This window comes from Micromesistius poutassou (assembly GCF_964030765.1).
Source record: "Micromesistius poutassou genome assembly, chromosome: 17".
NCBI lineage: Eukaryota > Metazoa > Chordata > Actinopteri > Gadiformes > Gadidae > Micromesistius > Micromesistius poutassou.
In genome coordinates, this window is record NC_140287.1 from 2289205 (window position 1) to 2314387 (window position 25183).

At 45.1% G+C, this 25183-nt stretch overlaps 1 protein-coding gene across 1 annotated transcript; it reads right to left on the reverse strand.

Moving 5' to 3' along the window:
• Positions 1-17261: 17261 nt before the first annotated feature.
• Positions 17262-18690, reverse strand: LOC311362109 (protein odd-skipped-related 1-like; the record flags this gene model as incomplete). Its single annotated transcript, XM_084481916.1, is given in 3 exon segments — positions 17262-17394; positions 17932-18203; positions 18205-18690. Coding segments are annotated over 3 exon segments (891 nt in total).
• Between the last annotated feature and the right edge of the window lie 6493 nt (positions 18691-25183).

A 25183-nucleotide genomic window follows, 5' to 3' on the forward strand; every position in this document is an offset into this window, starting at 1 on the left:
TGTGTGTGTGCGCATGTGTGTGTGTGTGTGTGTGTGTGTGTCCGTGTGTGTGTGTGTGTGTGTCCGTGTGTGTGTGCGTGCTTGCATGTGCGTGTGTGTGTGCGCGCGTGCATGTCCGTGTGTGTGTATGTGTGTACGCATGTGTGTGCATCCGTGTGTGTGTGTGTGTGTGTGTGTCCATGTGTGTGTGTGCATGTGCGTGTGTGTGTGTGTGCGTGTGTGCGTGTGTGCGTGCGTGTGTGCGTGTGTGTGTGTGTGTGTGCGCTTTTGGCCCAGGGTGGTATTACACACTAGCAGGTCGCTCTAATTATGCTTGCCTCTGATGTCATCAATCCTTAACCACTCCCCCCTTCTTTACAGAACCAGTTATGAATACCAGAGGAACATATGTAAACCATTACTCCATATGCAAGGTTCCTTAATATTACACCGCTGGCTGCGTGGTAATGGTACATTGGCTGAACAGGCCTGAAGCAGACCCAGTGCCATGTTGTAAACTGAACGCAGCCAGCCTCAGTCTGCAGTCTTAGGTTGTTGTTCATGATTTGCTCTTTGTTGCTTTACACATGTTTGTTTGCTCATCCATCCTCCTGGTAGTTCTGCTGCTCTTACCATCAACACACGTCGGAGGTCAACAACAGCGTCTTAGCTCCATGAGGATGTCGTGACAATTCTTGCCCAGCCATCACAACCAAAACCTTTCCAGGCTGTGGAGCGCGAGAGGCGTGACGCGCCGCCTTCAGACAAGGCCCAGAAACAGAGCAGAGCAGAGCTCCATCTCACCGTGGCTCCGCCGGGAGGCGGCTGGTGGGATGGAGGTCTGGAGAGGCTGGAGGAGGAGGGGAGGGGGGGGGGCGGTGAAGTACTGCGCGAACTGTTGCCCAATCATACACCAAATCATGTCTTCATTGTGGCAACCCTCCTCGGGGAGTGAACCCGCCTTACTCAAAACAGCACGCAGTTCGGTCGGGTGTTCAGCCACCACGGCTCGTTTAATTAAACAATAAGTCTCTTTTACAAAAATAACTAAAAGATGATTGCGTGGCGCAGCCACACCGGCTGGACTCTCCGTCCCCCCAGCCACGAGAGAGCCCCGAATGAACGTGGAAGCCTCTGCCTTTTAAGCAGGCTTCCTCAGGTGCTCTGCATCTCGTTGATTGGGACCGGGCTGGGTTGCCACATCATATAGAGTTTGCTGCAGCTGTTGATTATTATTGATTATTGATTGTATTATTAATATACGTGTACACAAATAGATTAAAGGTCCAGTAGGCAGAGTTCAGTAGCATCTAGCAGTGAGGTTGCTCATTGCAACCGACCGAAGTACGACTACGGTGGCCTGCACGGGCCTCAACTGTTTAAGCCGCCAAAAGGTATTTCTGTTTAGCCCAAAAGCAATAATCCTTCTAGTCCAACCGAGGTCCATGTTTAGCCGTCGTGGTCACTGAACATGTACCGTTGTTTCTCCACACACAGTCCTGTCTGCATCCATAGCGCTGAACTCACTATCTGTTATATATATATATATATATACATTGATACATTACGTTTTATATGAATATAGGTTGCTTTTGATAACGGTGTATCACAACATTATCATTTTGGATACCAGAGGGTTAAGCTTCCAGCATACTGATACTTAGCTCCATGATGTGTGCGGCAGCGTGGCACGCCGTCCGGCCAGCGGTTGATTCAGACGTCCGTGTTCAAGAGAGGGGTAAGCTTCAACCGTCCTCACCCCCGCCTCGTCCAACTACTAAGGTGTGAAGTCAAAAGGTCGGATTAAACAAGAAGAAACGATGGCTTTGTAAACACCAATCATATCATGAGACCGAGAACTCTACAGTGAATGCATACGATTAACAGTTTATATTTAAAAACAGTTTTTAAGTTGTTTTCTTTCTCAGTCCCTTAACTGCAACAACAATTCATCCTCATCCTCATCCTCCTCCTTATGGCATTGTTTATTTGAGTATAAAAACTGTTATATTTGCTTAAATTGCTTCTGAACTTCGATATCGTTACAGGGCATGGAATGGGTTGTGCGCCATAAAGCCAGACATGTTCTTTGTCTGTCTGTTGTTTCTGCTTCCTTTTGACACATGCTTTCATTTATTCCCCCGTTTTATTCCCTTCTCTTTTTTCTTTTATCATCTCAGAACAAAACCCACTCTTAGCTTTCAACATGAAGGAAGAGGCCCTGAATCAGCGCCGTGGTGGGAGTGGACGTCCATGTGAAAGCGTAGAGGATACTCTGTGCTACGCGACTTGTGTTTATTATCACTGTGTCATTAGCGCTGAAGTCATTGTGTCTCTCAGGCCGAATCAGTCCATCCGCAGGTTGGCTGAAGTTGACATGAGTTGGCAGACAGAAGATGACAGATTATATATCTTGTCATCCCATTGGTTTAATCAAGTCCATGTGGCAATGATCACGCAATTGCGAGAGCAAACAGCGCACCTAAGGTAAGATGATGTCAGAGAAATTATGAATGGATTTTTCCAACCATCGCAATCCAGACGCACCTGCAAGTATTCTTTTTTTCCTACTAAGCTACAAGAAGGTAGCCCATGCACCTATTTCCAGGGCGGATGTATGATTGATTCATGGTGGGTTTCTCCACAGAATGGCCTGAACTCTGAGGAACCATATGCACAGAGAAAACACCCCATGGCACATGCAGGACAATATAAAACACACATGGGTAGAATTGGCACGTACGTTCTTACTGGAATTCTCTCTCGGTTTTTTGTTGCTTTAAAGGCTTTCCGCATCCTCATATGAGTGCCAACTATCTATGTATCTATCCATCTGTCTTTCCATCTGCCTCACTGTCTGTCTGTCTGTCTGTCTGTCTGACTTGTCTTATTTCTGGAAGGACTCGTTTTCTGTTAGCTTTTTAAATGTACTGCTCTGCTAACCCTAATAAAACAAGTTTCCACCGTGTCACTAAATAATGTATTAAAATCGCAACAGAATCTTTGATCTGTCAAATACATTCATCAAAATCTGTTGTCTATCTGTCTGTAAACGTCTGCACATTGTTAATCATGTGAAATGCTTCAGCACCACGGTTAATAAGGGGCTGCTTTGGTTTGGGTCTTTGGCCTGACATTTAATTGCATTATTTAGTGTTTTATGTTAAAGAGTCCTCATGGGCAGCAGGAGGTGTGGAACACTTCATCTACACCTGCAGACAAAGTCTGCAATACTGGAATGTCCTAATTCCATTTGCTTTACTTACACTGCTGCAGCACAGTATGAAAATGTACTTTATCTCATCACTGAGAACCATGGCTAATTATTGCTGTAATTATTGATAACTTTACTATGGGTCAATATTTGCCATATAAATGTGTCTAGTAATGTAGCTTTGAGCCTTGAATACAGCGGAGCTTACTATTACAGTAGATCTTCTGCATCACAAGACACACACACACACACACACACACACACACACACACACACATCCCTTGTTATTTTAGCTCTGCTTGAATGTTGGAAATTTCGATTTTGGGTTTTGCAAGTCTAAACACATGCAGCCGATAATCGAACACACACACACACACACACACACACACACACACACACAAATACACACACACAACCACCTTGCCTGTCCCAAATGTGAAAATGTACCATCTTAATAAAGTTGCGTCTTGTCCATGTGGCACTGGGACCAGAAAACAAAAGATCTGAGTCGGAGCGTGAGGACGGTCTCTTCTTGATTCTGGAAACATTCCACTCAAGTCGTCCCTTGCCAAAAAATGTGGATATTCAGAAACCGTGGGGAAACAAATGATTTAACGTGATTAAGCTTAGTCATCGGTCAGGAACAACAAGAAACATGTTCTTTATTTCTCACAGAGCACGACGAACCCTGTACCACTCCTCAACGGCCACGCTGTAGATAGACACATGCCTTCTTTCTTAAGGACCAAAAGAATAGCCTACAGGCTACAGCCGACCACAAAAAACAACCCAAAAAGCGAGGGCCACTGTTGAAAGTAAAGTTCCTCTGAAACCGCGACCAAACTAGGATCTGCTGTGACAAATAATGGAAGCCACCGTGTGCCAGAGATCTCTGCGCTTTCAATGTGTCTAAACAAAGTAGCTCCCCACAAAACCAACAGAGCTCATTTCAATTATGTTAAATATCGCTCGAGTTTCGGGTTGTACAGATGTTTCGGAGGGGGCCCTTGCCAAAAAAATAACTTGTGTGTGTCCTTCTTGGAGGGCTCTTCTCACAGAAACCAGAACTGATTTTTAATGAAAGGCCATGCTTTACGCACAGCAGTAGGATACTTGCAGCGGGAATTAGTTGAAACCACCAACATATGCCACTGCATCCAAACCAGAACCAGTGGTGGGGTCCCAGAGAAGAGGTCCTCAGCGAAGAGGTCCTCAGCGAGGCCCGTTGTGCAGCGCATGGGAACACAGTTTACACCCTCAGGGACAGTTTCCAATACTAAAGCATAAAAACAGCACTTTTTTTCAGCTCATTTTACAATGCTTTCATGCTCTCAATGTGTTCCCGCTGGACGCCAGCACTCCTGATGTCTCGTCAGCGCGCCCGCTGCAGCTCAGGGCTGCCTGACAGTCGGTTGGCGTCGACCTGGAATCCAAAGCCATGATTGGTGGCATGAGATTGAATTCAAATGTTCTTTATTACATGATACTATTATATATATATATATATATATATATATATTTTTTTTTATTTATATATATAAATCGAGATTTGAATGTGTTTAATGTACATTTATTTGAGGGAAACACTTTGAAAGTGTTTTCTTTTAAATAATTGTAACTGAAATTGTCAGGTCGCGGTTCAGGTCTTATGAACGGTTCACAAACAGATTTTTTCTTGTTATTGTTTCACCGGAGCAGAGGACTTTAGTTCTGTGCTCACGTTGTGTTGGACCCAGGTCCGTTTCTCGCACCTGTTCCGCTGCAGCCCTGCTTTGGGATATTCAGTCAAACCTAATTGAAACATATCTCTCTTTAGTTTCCCTGTGTCTCATGTTAGTGTAGGATAACAAAGCAGGATTATTTCAGTCCCACATTGAGTCTGTGTTTCCATACGTAAGCCGGTGTTACAACACAGGGGAAGTTTGGGTTACCGACCAGGGCTTCCAACTGATTAAACCCGTACGTCGCAGCAATGAAAACGTAAAGGCCCCTGTGCAGAGAAAGAGTCAAATAAATATCTGTTTGATGTGGAGGAAAAATATTGAAACAAGAAGTGTAAAGGTTGTGGGGTCAGAGCGGGCTGCTGAATTATTCAAAGGAGTCACTTGAGGAACACAGCGCAGAGTGAAAGGAATTAATGACCCGGCCGTTTATTCCCCAGTTGTAAAAACGAAGAAATAAAAGAGAAAAACATATACCGTCCCATACTTAGTACGATGTGCGCCCCAACAGCAACACCGTCATGGCCAGTAAATATGGGATTTGGTGCGGGGTACTCTTCCATTGCACTTGTAATTGGCCGCATTTCTTTCATGAGTGAGTGTTTAGTGAGTCAACAGAGATCACACCGTGCCATTACATTCACACAGGCGTGGCCGTTCCTCTCCTGGGTGACTTGTGTTTGAACGCTCAAACGCTCAAAGGTTTCTCCTGTTTAAGAAAAGATTAGTTGTTCCTTTGATGTGAAGCCTATTTTTCTTTCAATTCATTCGATGATTGGAAGCGATATTTGGGACGTGGGGATCGCATTGGGAACGTTTTGGACAGCAGCAATCTTTGAATTTGCTGGAAAACTACAATTCAAAATCCAGAACCCTGGGACATGACTTCAAATGAACCCTGGGACATGACTTCAAATGCCTTTACTGTATCGTTTAGAACCCTCGGACATGACTTCAAATGCCTTTACTGTATCATTTCATGTCTCTGATTGATAAAATATAAAAAAAATTGATTGATAAAATATGTTGAATTGATTGATAAAATATGTATACATTCATCACATTCCATACACTATATATATATATGTATATATATATATATATGAGACACATAAGTAAAAATAAAAAGGAAATATAGCACATATAATACATATATGTAATAAACTGGCATTAACGAGGTTTGCTGACATTTGAACAATTTTTTGCTGAACCACAGACCAAGAAATCATGAGAATTATTATCTAGTGAGACTTACCGATTGACAAAGTTTTGCTATTCTTTTGAAGATAGAGGGGTAAGATATCTTCACACGCTGTGTCCATGTGCTCCTGCCCTGGACAGTCTGACGGCCGTCCGTATTTCAAAGCACATGAAAATGCCTCTGAATGTGTGAAACACATCAGTGGTGAGAGTGATAGTGAGGCTAACACTGAGCTAAAAGCTACCACTCCAAAATGTTTGACAGCCATACGCACAAATACACACCCACACACACGCGCACACACACACACACACACACACACACACACACACACAACAAACAAACTGCACGACAGGGAGAGCTGCAGTAGGACTAGTGGAGCAGCTGACCATAAACACACTGTGTTGCATGACAAGTAATTGCACTTCTACCCCTTTGGCTCAGACGCACATTTTTTAGGCCTGAGGCACGTTGAAATTATCTACAAATTATTTTGGGACTTGTTCCTTTCGATTAAATCACAAAGTTGTTAAATAGCCATAAAATGCTTGGTTTATGGATTCGATCAGCTCTCTCGGCATGAGAATAGAATTTGCTGTGGAGCTACGAGGAGCCTAATGGGCAGAACAGTACAGAACAGTGTACCGGCCCACAGCGGTAAATTGGGGGTGGATTTATGAAGCGGTGCTTACGGCCTGACGATACCAGAAACATTTGGGCGCTTTCCCATTTTTCCATGCAGTGGAATTGTCTTGATCTTTAATATCACACATTTTATTGCACAGGAATAACAGTAATGGTTCCATGGGGATAGCTTTAGTGATTTGAGGGGTTAAAAACTAAAAAATAAAAGAAAGACTACATTTTGGACATCCTTCCTGCGTTTTCTTTTCTTTTTTTCCTTTCTCTTTTTTGCATGGTGCCTTAAACATCGCCCCCTCCAGAGCTCTGGAATCAGTTAAGTCAGCCATTAGATTTGATTCCTCTATTTAGCCTGACTCTCTCCGCGTTGGACACAATTTATTCAAACAATTACATTCTAGAAACCATGTCTGGGTCTTTGCCAAGGGGTGAACTCAAATCACTTCAATTGTGAAGGCATTTAACAACCCTATTCTAAATAATTTGGTGAACTTTCAACTTTACTTCAAGGCTAAAACACTTAGCTTGTATAGGCTACAAATCATTCCCTTATCAAACTTTATTTATCAACCTCTCTATATTTGCCTCAATTTTGTTTGTATTATGTTGATGATGTTAATACCAGGGCCATAGTATACTGTATTCACACTAGCAATTTTAACAAGATTGAGGCCTAGAATTGTAACAGTAATATGCAAGCTAGTGGAAAACTGTAAGATTTGACATTGAACTTGAATGTTTGTGACACATTGTTTACATGTCAATAAAAAAAAAAAAAAAGATTTTTGTCTTTTGAAAAAGCGAGTTTTTCACAAGTTTTCGACCGCTCTAGCGTTCAGTTTTACCTTATTACTGTCAACGAAGCACAAGGTTCTTGCCTCCACTCTACAACTCATCACATCCAAGCTCATGAAAACAACTGAATCAGAGCAAACTGCTCTTGAGAGAACGCAGCTCAATCAGGTCATAATGTTAAAGTGTTGCCTATTGTTTTCTCTGATTTTTTTTTTTCTTTTCTCCTGCCGTTTTCGTGTTGCTCGTGTGCGTTCTGACACGCCGACTCAGGAGAGCTTAGTCAGCAGAAGCTGACCTGTGGGTGAACCGTGAGCACACCGCGCTGCTGGTAACGCCAGTGGGGGGGTCAGCAGGCCAGATGAGAGAGTGGAAGGGACCTGCTCTCACCTTCCTGGCCTTCACAGTTGAACGCTCTGAAGCTGTGTGTGTGTGTGTGTGTGTGTGTGTGTGTGTGTGTGTGTGTGTGTGTGTGTCGGGTTGTAGGGGATCTGTTGGAAGGCAGCAACCCTTTCCTTTCCCTTTTCCTCTGGTGTGAGGAGGAAGCATGGGGGGGGGGGGGTGGCTGGGCATGGAACTGTGTGTGTGTGTGTGTGTGTGTGCGTGTGTGTGTGTGAGGGTGGTAGGGAGGGAATGGAGGTCCCTTGAGCTGCCGGGTCCGTCCGTCCGTCTGTCTGTCTGTCACTCATCTGGGTGTCCTGCCCCAAACACATCCTCCGTTTATCTCTGTCCGCAAAACACACACACACACACACACACGCACACACGCACGCACGCACGCACGCACGCATGCACACGCACACGCACACGCACACGCACACACACTAACACGCACGCGCACACACACACACACACACACACACACACACACACACACACACACACACACACACACACAGTCTGGGGGCCTCTGACTCACCTTCCCTCTTGTGGAAGCTGTTAACATGTCGTCGCTGCTGGGACAGCGTCTACTGTTCACAGTTCCCGGCCCCCCCCGGCCCCCCCGCCCCCCCCCGGCCCCCCTGGACCCCCCCGCCCCCCCCCCCCCCCCGGCCCCCTCGCTGTTCGGACAGTAGCAGTGAAGGACATTTCCCTCCACGCCTCGGGGTAACGCTGAGGCCAGGTGTGTGTGTGTGTGTGTGTGTGTGTGTGTGTGTGTGTGTGTGTGTGTGTGTGTGGTGTACATGTTGCTGTGTGTATGTGTGTGTGTGTGTGTGTGTGTAGTGTACATGTTTCTGTGTGTGTGTGTGTGTGTGTGTGTGTGTGTGTGTGTGTGTGTGTAGTGTACACATTGCTGTGTGTGTGTGTGTGTGTGTGTGTGTGTCAGGGTGTGATTTGTTGGGGGGATGGGAGGGATCATCATTTTTTTAGTTAGTTTGCATTAAACATGAATGTTCAACTGTTGTAAATGTCTATTAGGGCCTACCATTAACTTCAACAAAGAATTAGGCCTGTTGATTGCCTATTTGTTTCATGATTACATTTTTTTTTTTTTGATTGATTACATTCTGTTTTTGGTCAAATCACACCCTGCCCACACAAACAAACAATCCCTCTGGTCCATTCCATGTTAAATGGTAATTGAAACTCCTTATTGACTGGGACTGTCTCGTGGCATTGCTGCTGTTGGTGTTGGGCCAATGCCAGCTTCTCCTGCTCACAGAATGTAGGCGATGCCTTCAACGCTTCCCATAAGTTGTCTTTTTAAGCTTGATCTTGAAGTGTTTGACATGTTAAATGCAGGGAGATGTATTATGTATCAATACTTCTCATGACCCCAAACTACTGGTTCATTTCATGTGTTGGGTGTGAAAGTAATGGTTTGGATTAGATTAGTACTACATACGTGGCATAAAGTAACAAAATCTAAATACTTTGTTTACAGTACTTAAGTTGTTTTTGAAGTATTTTTACTTGAGTTTTTACATATCGGTCTACCTTCACTTTTACTTCACTACATTTAAGAAATAATACTTTCATTGTGATGCATTTGCAGTAAACCCATCGCAACTCACATATCCTCCGACTGACTAACGGACGACTACAGAAGAGAAACATCTGTCACCATAGTTACAACAAATGTTTACCTATAGACTGACTTTTTTTACTTTGATCAACATTATCGCTTTTACTCCAGTGTTTTTCTTACGGAAGCCTTTCACTTCCACCAGAGTCACTTTTAATAAAATAATAAATCAATAACAACTTGTCCTGTCGTCTTATTTACTCTCTGACTCATCCTGTAGGTCTGCTCCTCTCTGTAGCGCAGCAGCAGCACGACTCCAGTCCTCTGCTACCTGAGGCCCGAACATGAAAGGAGCCGACCCACAACGAGTGTGATGAGCGACACCTTACTTTGTCCTAGCGTGACGCCTGTGTGTGAAAATGATCTCCTGGCTACATTAAAGACAGACTACCACTCCTACTACCGTCATTAAAGACAGACTACCACTCCTACTACCGTCATTAAAGACAGACTACCACTCCTACTACCGTCATTAAAGACAGACTACCACTCCTACTACCGTCATTAAAGACAGACCACCACTCCTACTACCGTCATTAAAGACAGACCACCACTCCTACTACCGTCATTAAAGACAGACTACCACTCCTACTACCGTCATTAAAGACAGACTACCACTCCTACTACCGTCATTAAAGACAGACTACCACTCCTACTACCGTCATTAAAGACAGACCACCACTCCTACTACCGTCATTAAAGACAGACTACCACTCCTACTACCGTCATTAAAGACAGACTACCACTCCTACTACCGTCATTAAAGACAGACCACCACTCCTACTACCGTCATTAAAGACAGACTACCACTCCTACTACCGTCATTAAAGACAGACCACCACTCCTACTACCGTCATTAAAGACAGACTACCACTCCTACTACCGTCATTAAAGACAGACTACCACTCCTACTACCGTCATTAAAGACAGACTACCGCTCCTACTACCGTCATTAAAGACAGACTACCACTCCTACTACCGTCATTAAAGACAGACTACCACTCCTACTACCGTCATTAAAGACAGACTACCACTCCTACTACCGTCATTAAAGACAGACTACCACTCCTACTACCGTCATTAAAGACAGACTACCACTCCTACTACCGTCATTAAAGACAGACTACCACTCCTACTACCGTCATTAAAGACAGACTACCGCTCCTACTACCGTCATTAAAGACAGACTACCGCTCCTACTACCGTCATTAAAGACAGACTACCACTCCTACTACCGTCATTAAAGACAGACTACCACTCCTACTACCGTCATTAAAGACAGACTACCACTCCTACTACCGTCATTAAAGACAGACTACCACTCCTACTACCGTCATTAAAGACAGACTACCACTCCTACTACCGTCATTAAAGACAGACTACCACTCCTACTACCGTCATTAAAGACAGACTACCACTCCTACTACCGTCATTAAAGACAGACTACCACTCCTACTACCGTCATTAAAGACAGACTACCACTCCTACTACCGTCATTAAAGACAGACTACCACTCCTACTACCGTCATTAAAGACGGACTACCACTCCTACTACCGTCATTAAAGACAGACTACCACTCCTACTACCGTCATTAAAGACAGACTACCACTCCTACTACCGTCATTAAAGACAGACTACCACTCCTACTACCGTCATTAAAGACAGACTACCACTCCTACTACCGTCATTAAAGACAGACTACCACTCCTACTACCGTCACCAATTCCACGAATCAATCAAATCAATGGAGCGCGTCCGGCTGGAGGCAGCGGCCGGCTGGAGGCCGCGGCGGCGGCGCTCTGTGTGGAGCTCAACAGTGTGTTGTTCAGTCTGGCGTCGGCTGTAAAACGGCCTGTTCCTGTTCCAGGTCTCAGTGGTGCGGAGAAGCCCATTGTTTTCAGTCCGAGTACAGTACTGCCGCCCCACCGCCCCCCGCCCATCCCTACCCTGGGCAGGGGCCGGCCTGTCCCCCCTGTGCTGGACCAGACAAGTGTCACGTACGCCTCCCCGCAGACCATCACAAACGACCCAGCTGCAGCGCGGCCCACCAGCGGTAGTGTGCATGTGCACTTTTGTGTACACAAACAGCAGTGCCCAGGTCTGGTTTAATTTTAGTAGGATTGTCGTGTGTGTGTGTGTGTGTGTGTGTGTGTGTGTGTGTGTTTGTGTGTGTGTCCCTGGCTGCTTAGGTATCTGATGATAGACTGATGAGTTCCTGGCTTCGAGAGAAACAGTGAGCAACAAGCTGGCCATCCTCTCAGCCAGGCACCTTCCCCTGGCCCGACAGGATGAGTCACACACACACACACACACACTCCCACACGCACACACATACATACACACAAACACACTGTACACCCACACAGGCAGAGGGAGAGAGAGAGAGCAGAAGAAACACAATCACACTAATAAATTACACTAATAAATAGCCCTAACGGTATGCTAGCAACATGATATCCCCAACAGTAATGAAATTTTGATTGCTGAAGTAAAAATAAGCCAAACGCCATTTGAGAGAGGAAAGTGGCAATAGCTTTGGTAACTTCCCAATACGTTTTTGAAGTAGCATGTTTTTGATGTTAAGAAATGCAGAGAAGACTTGTATGTGTTACTTCATTTAGAAATGCAGAACGTCCTTTGATAGTCTTACGAATCTTATCCACGAAGGGAAAGGAACACACTAACTGATGCCTGTGTAATTGTATTATATTTTTAACTAATTGACTACATATCCCAGACCACATACTGTACAAAGCAGACGGATGGGTGTTGTGGAAGAAACCATCTTGCTCTTTCAGCGCATTTTGCAGGAACAGGCTTAATGCAATGACGTGTGTTAAATGGTTAATGTTGTCATTCATGGTTTGAAAAAGATGATACAATGGTTGGTTCTTGTTAGCATGTTGGTGTACAGTATAAAAGTAAGCAACGTGTTCCATTGAGTGCACGCTGGAATCAGATGTAAACATCCCTGGAGGCCTCTGCCCTAGGTCTCCTGGGTCGCCCTCATCTGGGAGACTTTCTCCCAGACCAACTTCCCCATTTTAAAGTAGTAGTAGTAGTGACCTAGTAGGAGGTAATCATGGTTATGGCCAGAACTGCTGTTAGCCCCAAGCAAACTCAGAACCGACTATAGGTCACGTACACTTGGTACACTTTCCGAGAGATCTTCTGTTACATTGTCTCCTAGGGACACTGGCCTCTGGGCAACATGAACGTGAACATGAACGTATGTCTTCTTGGGATCAGGTGTTCCAGGGACTCATGTCTTCTGGGGACACCGTCTTCTGGGGTCTACCATGTTGGGGAGCAGGAAGAGGGCACCGGAAACGGGCTAACTTGATGTCCCCGAGGAGGACCAGGGAAGGCTCTGCTCTGTGAGGACCTAGGGAACCGTCCGCTCTGTGAGGACCTAGGGAACCGTCTGCTCTGTGAGGACCTAGGGAACCGTCTGCTCTGTGAGGACCTAGGGAACCGTCTGCTCTGTGAGGACCTAGGGAACCGTCCGCTCTGTGAGGACCGTCTGCTCTGTGAGGACCTAGGGAACCGTCTGCTCTGTGAGGACCTAGGGAACCGTCCGCTCTGTGAGGACCTAGGGAACCGTCCGCTCTGTGAGGACCTAGGGAACCGTCCGCTCTGTGAGGACCTAGGGAACCGTCTGCTCTGTGAGGACCTAGGGAACCGTCTGCTCTGTGAGGACCTAGGGAACCGTCCGCTCTGTGAGGACCTAGGGAACCGTCTGCTCTGTGAGGACCTAGGGAACCGTCTGCTCTGTGAGGACCTAGGGAACCGTCCGCTCTGTGAGGACCGTCTGCTCTGTGAGGACCTAGGGAACCGTCTGCTCTGTGAGGACCTAGGGAACCGTCCGCTCTGTGAGGACCTAGGGAACCGTCCGCTCTGTGAGGACCTAGGGAACCGTCCGCTCTGTGAGGACCTAGGGAACCGTCTGCTCTGTGAGGACCTAGGGAACCGTCTGCTCTGTGAGGACCTAGGGAACCGTCTGCTCTGTGAGGACCTAGGGAACCGTCTGCTCTGTGAGGACCTAGGGAACCGTCCGCTCTGTGAGGACCTAGGGAACCGTCTGCTCTGTGAGGACCGTCCGCTCTGTGAGGACCTAGGGAACCGTCTGCTCTGTGAGGACCTAGGGAACCGTCTGCTCTGTGAGGACCTAGGGAACCGTCCGCTCTGTGAGGACCTAGGGAACCGTCTGCTCTGTGAGGACCTAGGGAACCGTCTGCTCTGTGAGGACCTAGGGAACCGTCCGCTCTGTGAGGACCTAGGGAACCGTCCGCTCTGTGAGGACCTAGGGAACCCTCTGCTCTGTGAGGACCTAGGGAACCGTCTGCTCTGTGAGGACCTAGGGAACCCTCTGCTCTGTGAGGACCTAGGGAACCGTCCGCTCTGTGAGGACCTAGGGAACCGTCTGCTCTGTGAGGACCTAGGGAACCCTCTGCTCTGTGAGGACCTAGGGAACTCCTGGTGTCGCCGAGGGCTGTTCAGCTCTGCCGTGCTAGCCCCGGTGTTTGTCCTAACCGTAACCCTGTTCTAATCCGCCCAATCGGTGTAAATACCGATGTGTGAGTAAGTTATTCACTGGAGACCCCGCAAACACCAGAGTGGACTTTCTACAACAGATGTTTACAATCGTGATTGAAGACAAGCAATCATCTACATGCGTATACCCATGTGGAGGTCTAGTTATGAGCATTGTTACTTTGTCAGTGCAAAAAGTTCTTGATTGAACAAATTATTATTATGATTGGATATGGCAGGAACCTAAAAAGGTAAAATGTGTTTCTCAAGACCTACAATGTTTTCATCGGATAATAAGATCTGGCCAATCCAAAGCCTTAACTTGTAGTTAAAACTACAAGTATTACTACCATGACTATAAATATTAAAACATTGCAACATGCAACATTTTGGGGCACGAGGATCATGACAAAGATTGGCTTATTCTTGTCCTTGAGTACATAGATGCTTAAAATCAGGTCATGCCGAACAAGTTACGGAGAAACACAAACAATAGTAAACCAAACAGCAACAATTATAAATGGGCTTTTCAAATGGGATAGCATTTTAGAGTTTGTTCAGAACACAATGTTTTGGGTGCTCTCGAGCTCAACCTTTCCAGGTGTTGGAAGACCCAAGCTCATGCTGTATCCCAGCAGCAACACAATCACACTCAAATCAACAGACACCTTGGTCATGTCACGCTACATTGTATGGATCTGCAGGAACACACAACACATTGTGTGTTCATTTGAACTGAATTACTTCAGCAGCAAATGACACAAAAAGCATTCCATAACCACATAAAATAAATCTTGCTTCTCACAACATCTTGCAACGATCAGTTTTGGACTTCCATTCAAGTATGTTTATACAAACAAAAAGCCAACAGAACATGGGAGAGGTGCAAAGCGGGCCGAATTATCAACCCTAAAGGAAAATACCTCCCGCACTATGTTTCTCCCCCATTGAAAAGTGTTTCATTCACACACCTGTGGAGATATGATAAACACTTTGTGCACCTATGTGAAAGACAATTAGGGAAAAGACAGGCACAGTCATCCAGAACAGATTTTCAGAGCATTTCAGTCCCCAATAGCTGACCAGCTATATTGCATTTCAACAAATGACCATAAAATGATGGTTACCTACAGCCCCTTTCAGCAGGTACTCCAGCTCTCTAGATGTGATGAGATAGGGTATAGGGAGGGTACCACAAATGAATGGATCAGAAACTGTTGACCATTTATATCACAGTTTATGAATAATGTGCAACCCAATAAACAATAGCACTATTCCTATCAACCCAATAAACAATAGCACTATTCCTATCAACCCAATAAACAATAACACTATTCCTATCAACCCAATAAACAATAGCACTATTCCTATCAACCCAATAAACAATAGCACTATTCCTATCAACCCAATAAACAATAGCACTATTCCTATCAACCCAATAAACAATAGCACTATTCCTATCAACCCAATAAACAATAGCACTATTCCTATCAACCCAATAAACAATAGCACTATTCCTATCAACCCAATAAACAATAGCACTATTCCTATCAACCCAATAAACAATAGCACTATTCCTATCAACCCAATAAACAATAGCACTATTCCTATCAACCCAATAAACAATAACACTATTCCTATTCCAAACTAACACAGAATGCAGGAAGAGAGGTGTCCTCTATGGCTCCTTAGTAAGAATAAAAAATATATAATCCTAACATACTTAAACTTTTTCATATTGCATCTATACTAGCAGAAGAATAGTATTTTAGTATTTGAATTTGAAATGTTTGAAATGAAATCCTTCCCTTCCACGCACACCTTGCAGGTGTGCGTGATTAGCTATAATGACAATTACTGGGTGGAGCTATAACTGAAAGAGTATGTGATTGGCTAATATTAGGTTAGGTACAAGTTCAGTAAACGTGAGGAGTAAGGCAACTGAGGCCAGTGAGTTAACAGTGAGGAAACGTTTACAAATACGGACACTGATTTCATTTAAGAAGAAGAAGTGTACCAAACGTGTTGAGGTTTGGTTAGAAAATAAATTTAATTTCTGTAGCAGATGCCTTTTCAAACTCAAACCTTACCAGAATAATTCACCAATCAGCATGACACTTGGTAAGAAGCATCGACAAAAGGTTTATCTCCAAATGTATTTTCTGGATCGATCAAACGAACAAGAAGTGTTATTGCTTGAAAGGCCATGCCAACAATTTTACCATGGCAACATAATATTTCATTTCTGAGGTTACCGGCAACTATCTGCCTGCCAAGTTCTGCGTCTCTAGCATGAAGCAGCTCATAGGAAATTGACCAAAGGCAGGAAACTAAACAAAAAGAATACCTACTAACATGAAAGGGATAGCTATCAATTCAGTCCAGTAACCCTAATTATTATTGACCAATATAATAACAAGTCACATTGTTCCCAGAAAATAAAGCAAGCAACTACAGTAAAAAATATTTTATTTAGAAAATGACTATTCATTTGAAAATAAGTTTAGGAAATCCAGTGATATAGGTAAATAATCAATTGGGTTAAAGTGCAAAAATACAATTAGATATATATGTACAAAAATAACATTGGAATGTGATACTACGGTAGGAGAAAAAGGTTGGCTATGCAAACATGGCTTGAATCATGTGAAGAATGTTTACAAAAAAAACATTGCAAAAGAGAAGGACCGTCCCGTTTTTATCATGAGATCAAAGGTGTCAGGCGTAGGGAGCAGCCATAAGATCTATTCATTTTCCTCTTGATGTTTCACTACCCCCCTGCTTTTAGGTTTTTAACTGAGAACGGAAGCACTGCACATCATAAATATCCTCTGCAGACATTCCCAAGTGAACAGGAAAACATACATGTATGTATATATATATTTAAATATATATACATATATATACGCATACATGTATATGTATATGTATATTTGGCTGGTGATACATTTCTTCCCGGAGCAATCTTCCCATGTTGTACAAAACAACTCGACCATTAGGAGAGATGTTTGCCGCAGTTGAGATGATGAAGGAGAAATCTTGGCTTGTGGCAGATTAAAGATAGTTAGCAGTTCTCTTTGGATTCATTTGGTTTTTTCCAGTGTCCCTGTCTTTTAAAAAGAACAAAACAAAAAAAAGCAGATGAAAAAGGATCACTTGATCTTGGCCGGCTTTAGTTCCTTGACTTGCATGTGTAGAGTCTTGTGCACAGCCAGAGTCCTTGACTGGCAGAATCCTTTTCCGCACTCCTGGCATTTGAACGGCTTCTCTTTGGAGTGAATGTACCTGAGTCCGGGAGAGGGCGGAGCAAAGGGAAAGCTGTCAGTGATTTAAAATAACATTGTTAAAGCCACCCCCCCCCCCCCCCCCCTCCTCGCACAAGAAAACCCCTTCTCACCCACCCCTAACACACACACACACACACACACACACACACACACACACACAGACTTTCTTTGATCCCCGACACTTTTCACACCTCGCTAACACCTACTGTTGCACCTTCTGACGGCACATCAACCAGTCTTAACACACACACACCGTCTTAATACACACAAACACACACACGTCTTAATACACACAAACATCACAGACACAAACATACAAACACACACACACACACACTCTAACACACAGCCTCTTAACACCCTACACCGTCTTAATACACACACGCAACTGAAAATACTTCTCTACAAAGAACTGCTAGACACAGCCTAAGTGCTAACAGTGAGATGATACGACTTCCTCAAGAAGGACAAACGCTGGCCTTACTAAAGCGGCCCGGTGGCCTTTGGACCGGCGGGTGAACGGGCCTGCTCTTACCGGTGGTCTCGGAGGTGGTCCTGCCTCCGGAAGGCCTTGTGGCAGATGTCACAGGTGTAGGGCCTCTCGTCCGTGTGCGTGCGCTCGTGGATCAGCAGGTTGTAGGACTTGGTGAAATGCCGCCCGCAGAATTTGCACACAAACTCCTTCTTGGTCTTGGAGGGCAGCCGGCCGCGGGCGGGCTTGCGCTCGGGCGAGGACGACGACGACGACGTCAGCTTGGCCACGTCCAGCAGGCAGCCCAGCCCGGCCGCCGCCGCCGCGCCCCCCCCCCGCGGCGGAGCGCTTCAGGGGCGCGTTGTGCAGCGCCGCCGCCGCCGCCGCCGCCGCCGCCGCCGCCCCGGCCACACTCAGGTCCTCGGCCTTCAGCGGGTCCTCCTGGGTGGCGGCGGCGGCCAGGTTGGCAAAGTCAAAGCGGGGCTTGCTCTTGGAGCCGCGCAGGCCGCCGGGGGTCCCCGGCTCCTGCTTGGGCTGCAGCAGGTGGGGGAAGATGGGGATGGCGGCGGAGGCCATGGCGGCGGAGAAGTGGGCGGGCAGCTTGGCGATGGCGCAGCGGGGCAGGCCCAGCGGGGGGTAGCCCAGCGTCCACTGGTGGAGGTGGATGGCGTGCAGGGCGCTGAAGTTGTAGAGGCCCGGGAAGTGGTCGGCGGAGGCGGGCACGTGGAGGCCCGCCGTGGAGCTCTGCAGCAGGGAGTAGTTGGCCAGCTGGGCCAGGGAGGGGTGCAGGGGGACCGGAGCCGGGAGCGTCTTACTGCCCATAGCTGCTGCTGCTGCTGCTGCTGCTGCTGCAGTCACCTGGACGTTCCTACTGAGAGAGAGAGAGAGAGAGAGAGAGAGAGAGAGAGAGAGAGAGAGAGAGAGAGAGAGAGAGAGAGAGAGAGAGAGAGAGAGAGAGAGAGAGAGAGAGAGAGAGAGAGAGAGAGAGAGAGAGAGAGAGAGAGAGAGAGAGAGAGAGATTAGTTTCATACTGTTTGTATGTGTACCGAAGATGGATATTTTAGGCCTGTCATTTATTTGTTTCATAAGTAGCTCTAGGTTCACACACACACACACACACACACACACACACACACACACACACACACACACACACACACACACACACACACACAATGCAGATAAACACAGACACGTCTTATCTCAAATCCAATACACATCAGGTACACATCTTGACAATGGAGCTGAATGGCCCTCAGTTATCAGCAGCAGGGGGGAAGCATGTCAGCGGCCCGTGGATTAGAGCCACAGATAGTTGGCAGTTCCTGGACAACTCCAACATGTAGGCCCATTTCTCAAGAGTGCAACCGTCTTTCTGTTGCATGTTTGATCAGCAGTTACACTAACCACCCACTCAAATACCTTGCTGTCCTACAAGGAAAACCCCCCTGGTAAAATATATATTTATTAATTCACATAACTACAATGCAGTCCAATGTGTTTCAAATCAAAACGACAATGTAAATAATTAATTTGACAATAGTAAGGAGTGTAGTTTGTTTGTCCCGGCGCACAGTCCACTATATTGTGTTGCTGTTCATACCGTAGGTACGTAAGTATTACAGATGACAGATGTATTACTTATGAACAGTAACACAGGAGACATTTAGTTATCATTAGACAACGCCACTCGTGTTCTGTCATACATGGTTACATTTTGACTTGATATATCATATATCCGTATCCTTGCCATCCTGTGTGTGTGTGTGTGTGTGTGTGTGTGTGTGTGTGTGTGTGTGTGTGTGTGTGTGTGTGTGTGTGTGTGTGTGTGTGTGTGTGTGTGTGTGTGAGCCACACACACAGTGGCTCTGCATGCACACACACAAACACACATGCACTCACACATACACACACACACATACACACACACACACACGTGTTTGTGTGTGTGTGTGTGTGTGTGTGTGTGTGTGTGTGTGTGTGTGTGTGTGTGTGTGTGTGTGTGTGTGTGTGTGTGTGCAGAGACCAACATGCACGGAGGCCAAAACGTGTGTCTATGAAGGTGAACACAAAACAATTGGCAGGCTGACATTCATGAAATACGTGAGCAAGAGAAGACAGTGGCATTCTGTGTTGGTGTGGGTGTTTCCTCTTCATAAAACATGCCCGGGGCTGTCTGAGAGCAGGTAAACAGAATGACAGCATTCAGACCCAGGAATACCAGAGCACTGTTAAATCAAGTTTGATAAGTAGGACTAACAATAGACAATAATGTATCTTTGTATCCAGAGAGACTTTGACAGACAGGATCCATTGCAGGAAAGTTTTGCCGTCTTGGCTCATCTGGCAGATCTGGAGACTGGAGATTTTGTTTTCTTTCTATTCAGATTTTTCTTTTACTTACAAGCCTGACCTGAAACCCTAACCCCTGAGTTTAGACAGAGTACTCACTTATTGTTCTCCTCTGATGAGACTAAAACCGCATATATTTTGGGGATATCTTCAGTTCTGTTGCTCAACGTTTGAACCAGTCGTTCAAAGGTATGTCAGAGACATGCTATTCCAACAGCTGACCTTCAAACAGGGGATCACTTCAACCGCAATAATGTCATCATCTAATCGTTTTGAGACATGAGATAAATACCTTTTTTCCTAACTGATCTAAGGTTCTACATTATTGTCCTCTCCACAAATGTTACCTTAACTCCAATCACTGTACGACTGCATTATTTAAACATTTCAGCCCTATGTTAATGAACCCACGTTTGAAGTGACCAAAGAAAAACCTTGATACATTTATCCATTCATTAAAACCATTACAATGAGTCCGGGGGCACACAGAAGTAAAAATCATGAAGTCTGAACAAAAAAAACAAAAAAGAACTCTGGATGTTAAGCCCAAAAAGACCCCTGCAGTGTGTTCTGTTCTGATCATGACGCAGAAGTAATAGACTTTTACTTAGAAGGTCATTAGTGGAGATAAGCACTTGCTCCTGAGCCGTCTCACATCCTTAACCCTTTGATGTGTCTGCATACCAATGGCCACATAAGTCCAAACAGCGACGTGGCCCCGCTCTCTGGTGAGCGCTGTTACATGTAACGCCTTCAGAGGGGCCCCTGCGCACTCGGAGCTGTCGAGGTGCGCGCCGCCGCGTGAAGGTGAACCCCCTCGGCACCAGGCATGATCAAATTAGGGCGAAGCGTGACACGAGCTCGTCGAAGACATTTCAATTACAAAGCCACCTGTATTAAACAGTATCAAGGCTATAAACGCATTTATGAGTTCAACACCAATGATCCAGATACGTCTGCGTGCGGAGCTCGCAAGCGCGCAATATGCGTTGACAAGAACCATATGCAACGGTGTCAACGGATCAGCCTTCCCCCACAAACTGAACACCCCTCGTTCACTTACATTATTCTTATTTATAAAAACATAACAGGACAAGACTGTGGTTGTGTTTTTTTGATGCCGTGCGTTGGTGTAGCAGGCCGACAGCCTGGATCAGACTCAAAGGCCGTTCTATTGGGCACGACCACATCTCCACTGAGGTGATGAACAAAGGCCAAAGGGTTCCCCTTATCACACCTGGCTACCTCTCTCTCTCTCTCGCTCTCTCTCTCTCGCTCTCTCTCTCTCTCTCTCTCTCTCTCTCTCTCTCTCTCTCTCTCTCTCTCTCTCTCTCTCTCGCTCTCTCGCTCTCTCTCTCTGTCATGGCTCATGTTAAGCCACTGCAATTTAGTCTAAATCAGTTACTTTAGGGCCTAGACAGGCGTGCGCTAAGTTGACATGTGGAGCCAATACAGCGTAAAGATTGGCTTCAAGACGCTGACTCGCAGCCTGTGTAGCGGCTCTGCGGGGGTGTCTAACGGGATGTGTATTGGCCGACTTCAGAGCGCTTCCCTCGTTAATACTTGCGGCAATTAGTGAAAGCTTTGTGGACTCTTTTGTTCACTGAACTGAGCCTGCAGTCCCGTATAGGAAACAGGCAATTCATGGGCCGACTGGTGTTGTATGCAAAGGTTTGGAGACAAAATTTTGATGGCTTTAAAATAACAGGATAAAACATGAGGAAACTCAGTATTTTAAATGGGGTTTTTTAAGTCCATGAATGGAGGAGATTTTTTTAGGGAGCATATGAAAAAATGCTGCCGTTAACCATGAAAAAAACAAAAAACATTTTCAACATAAAAATATATTAGTGGGAGGCATATATATAACCTTTACATTTATTAATCGAACTGGCGTTCAACGGAACGAATGTTTGAAGACAGATGGCATGAACTCTTCAGACCAATTTGTCTGATGTTTACCTGCTATTTAAAATACAATAATCAGATCAAAGGGCTGGTTATATAATATATAATATATGGCCTGTTCATAATGTTACATTAAAAAAAAAAAGATATAAACCACCATGGCCTGATGGAGTTAATCTACCAGCAGGAACATGGGTATTTCAGTGAAAGTCTATAGTCAGCCATTTCAAACTACAGTATTGGACAACAAATTAAAATCCACAATAATAAACGTGACAATATTTAAACTCTAGTCTAGTCCCTTTAGCTCTCACGTTCTGGATTGACTCGCATCTGAAAGGTCCCACCTGTTGCAGGACAGCCCGTCTCTACCTCACCTCTCCGCTAGATTCACTCAGTAGCCCATAGTCTTGGCCTAAATAATTAGACATATTATACTATTGAAGATGCTCCGTAATGCAAATCCAACGCAGAAGAAATAAAACGACACAATTTCCCACCCCTTGAAACCCTGACATCGCTGTTAACCTCACATCCACGGTCATTCTATGACATTTGGCAAGTTCACTTATCTCAAACACAATACCATGTTTTAGCGATTTGTCCTTTCACACATGTTTTTAAATGTTTTACTTCAATAGGCGAAAAGATAAATTTTAAGCAAATCTTCTTACCAAAAAAAAAGGATGACCAGGGCGACTTTGCAAAAGTTAGGCGTCCCGTTGAAGAAGTTGAAATGGCTTTGGTGCTTGGGTTTCTGAACTACTTGTGCACGCTTTCTGTCTCAGACTGTAAAAGACGTGTTCATGATCAATCCGACCCTTCTGCAGACGTAGAGCATGTCACCAATAGACGCGAAGGACTTCCAAACACTGCGTTGCGCGCAACCCAGGGACGACCTGAATCTGTTCTGCGGTCAGGACTCCAACCTCCGCTTTAATGCAACCAAAGCCCTACACCCACATGCGCGTCACTCAGCCAGCCCTCCACAGGCCACACGTAGTGCAGGGGTCTCCTCTCGCTCCGCGCTGCACGGTTACACGACTGTAATGCAAAAGGATCGTCACTTATGCACCACATGTTATGAAACAACCTAATGCCTGTTTACATATCAAAACATCCTGCGGTCTTTGTTCAAATAAGCGCACACACACACACACACACACACACACACACACACACACACACACACACACACACACACACACACACACACACACACACACACACACACACACACACACACGGACTTTATTCTATACCACATCACTCTAAGCAGAGCGGTATCAGACACTGTGATTAAAAAAAAGATATTAGGCCTATACCGCTGCGATTGTATTATTAGGTCCTATATCAATAATAAAACAATGGTTATAATCGAACAAGAACATATTGAATCCTTTAATTTTGTTTTAGTGTCCTTATTATTATTAGCCTACTTATTATTATTACTATTATTATTATTATTATTAGGCATATTATTATTATTGTTGTTGTTATTTATTAAGTTGGTTGTAGGCCTAGTAGTAGTTCATTATAATTGTTATTATAATTATTTATTATTATTATTTGTATGTAGGCTTACTTCTTAATAATAATAATAATAATGATAATAATAATAATGATAATAATTATAAATGACAGCATGCCAAATAACATTTACATTTATTGAAGTGATCTTTAAGGAAATTACAGAGCCCATCAGGCATATTATAATAGTTTATTTTAGGAGTAATTTTTAGGAATCATGTCATAACCCAACCAAAGAGTTGTGTGTTGGGCTATGTATGCTGCCATATGTTTGACTCTGAGGATGTTTAGAGGCAGCAGGGACATTGAAAAGGTCCCCCACGGCTGCCCCTCAGGTCTGTCAGAGCCTAACTGCCCCCTATTGGCCAAATGCCCTTTCTACCTCATCTGAACCGTTTTTCCTTCATCTCAACTGTTGGAGTGTCGGGATCGCACTGTATCACTGTTCTGTTCTCATGGGTTTCAATCTGACCTGGCAGTTCACTGAAAAACAGGCTTTTTCGTGGAGCACTGTGATTTTTTTTTTTTCAGTTTTCAACCATAACAGCGATTTCAATCATGGAGAGACCATGGTCATAAAGGAAACCAATATGCTTCTGTTAACTTGGCGGGAGTCTGCAAAACATTCGACTGACAATATTTAAGGGGATTACATTGGCGGAACTACTGTTGTTTCATGAGAAAACCTGGCAGAATATGTTCAACCTGACAGGAGGCTACCCGACGTAAGTTTTAATGAGAGTGCAACCATATAAGTGAATGTGTGTGTGTGTGTGTGTGTGTGTGTGTGTGTGTGTGTGTGTGTGTGTGTGTGTGTGTGTGTGTGTGTGTGTGTGTGTGTGTGTGTGTGTGTGTGTGTGTGAGAGAGCGCATGAGCGCGACAGTAGTCAAAACACTAGTCCAACAAGTCATTGACACATTGTTTTCCCAAGGCAGCGGAAAACAATCTTTCCAGAGTAGTATTGGTCATGTAGGACTATGTGAGACGGATTGAATTTACGCACGGTTGCGCGGTCGCTTACCCGCGCATGCGTATGGGAGCTGTCCTTACGTAGGCTATACAAACACGTGCTCACCGCCCACTTCAATTCCCGCCTCGGACGTCCCGTCAAGAAGGTGACCACTGGCCCTGCTCTAAAAAGCTATGTTTACAAACCACTCACACGTGTTGGATAAGCTATTTACGCCACGCCAGCTGTAAGCTAAACACACCAGGACACCAGGATCGGACGTTCAGAGAATGGGGGCATGAGAGGAGCCCGCAACAAGACAGGACGTTAGAGAGTGGGGGTCAGGACGGGTTTCACAGGAGGATAAAGTGTAATGGTCCGACTCCCTTCAATCTCAAGGCAATAGGTTTAATGCCCCATGTCCTCACACTACTTCGGCATCGCCAGATGCCTTTCCCATAGGCCTACCTTGTAAAAAAAAAAAAAAACTTGACTTGACTTGACTATTTGTTTGTATTGTAACTTGATTTCAACAGCCTTATACACTCCAGGATCGCCAAGACACAGCCTAAATT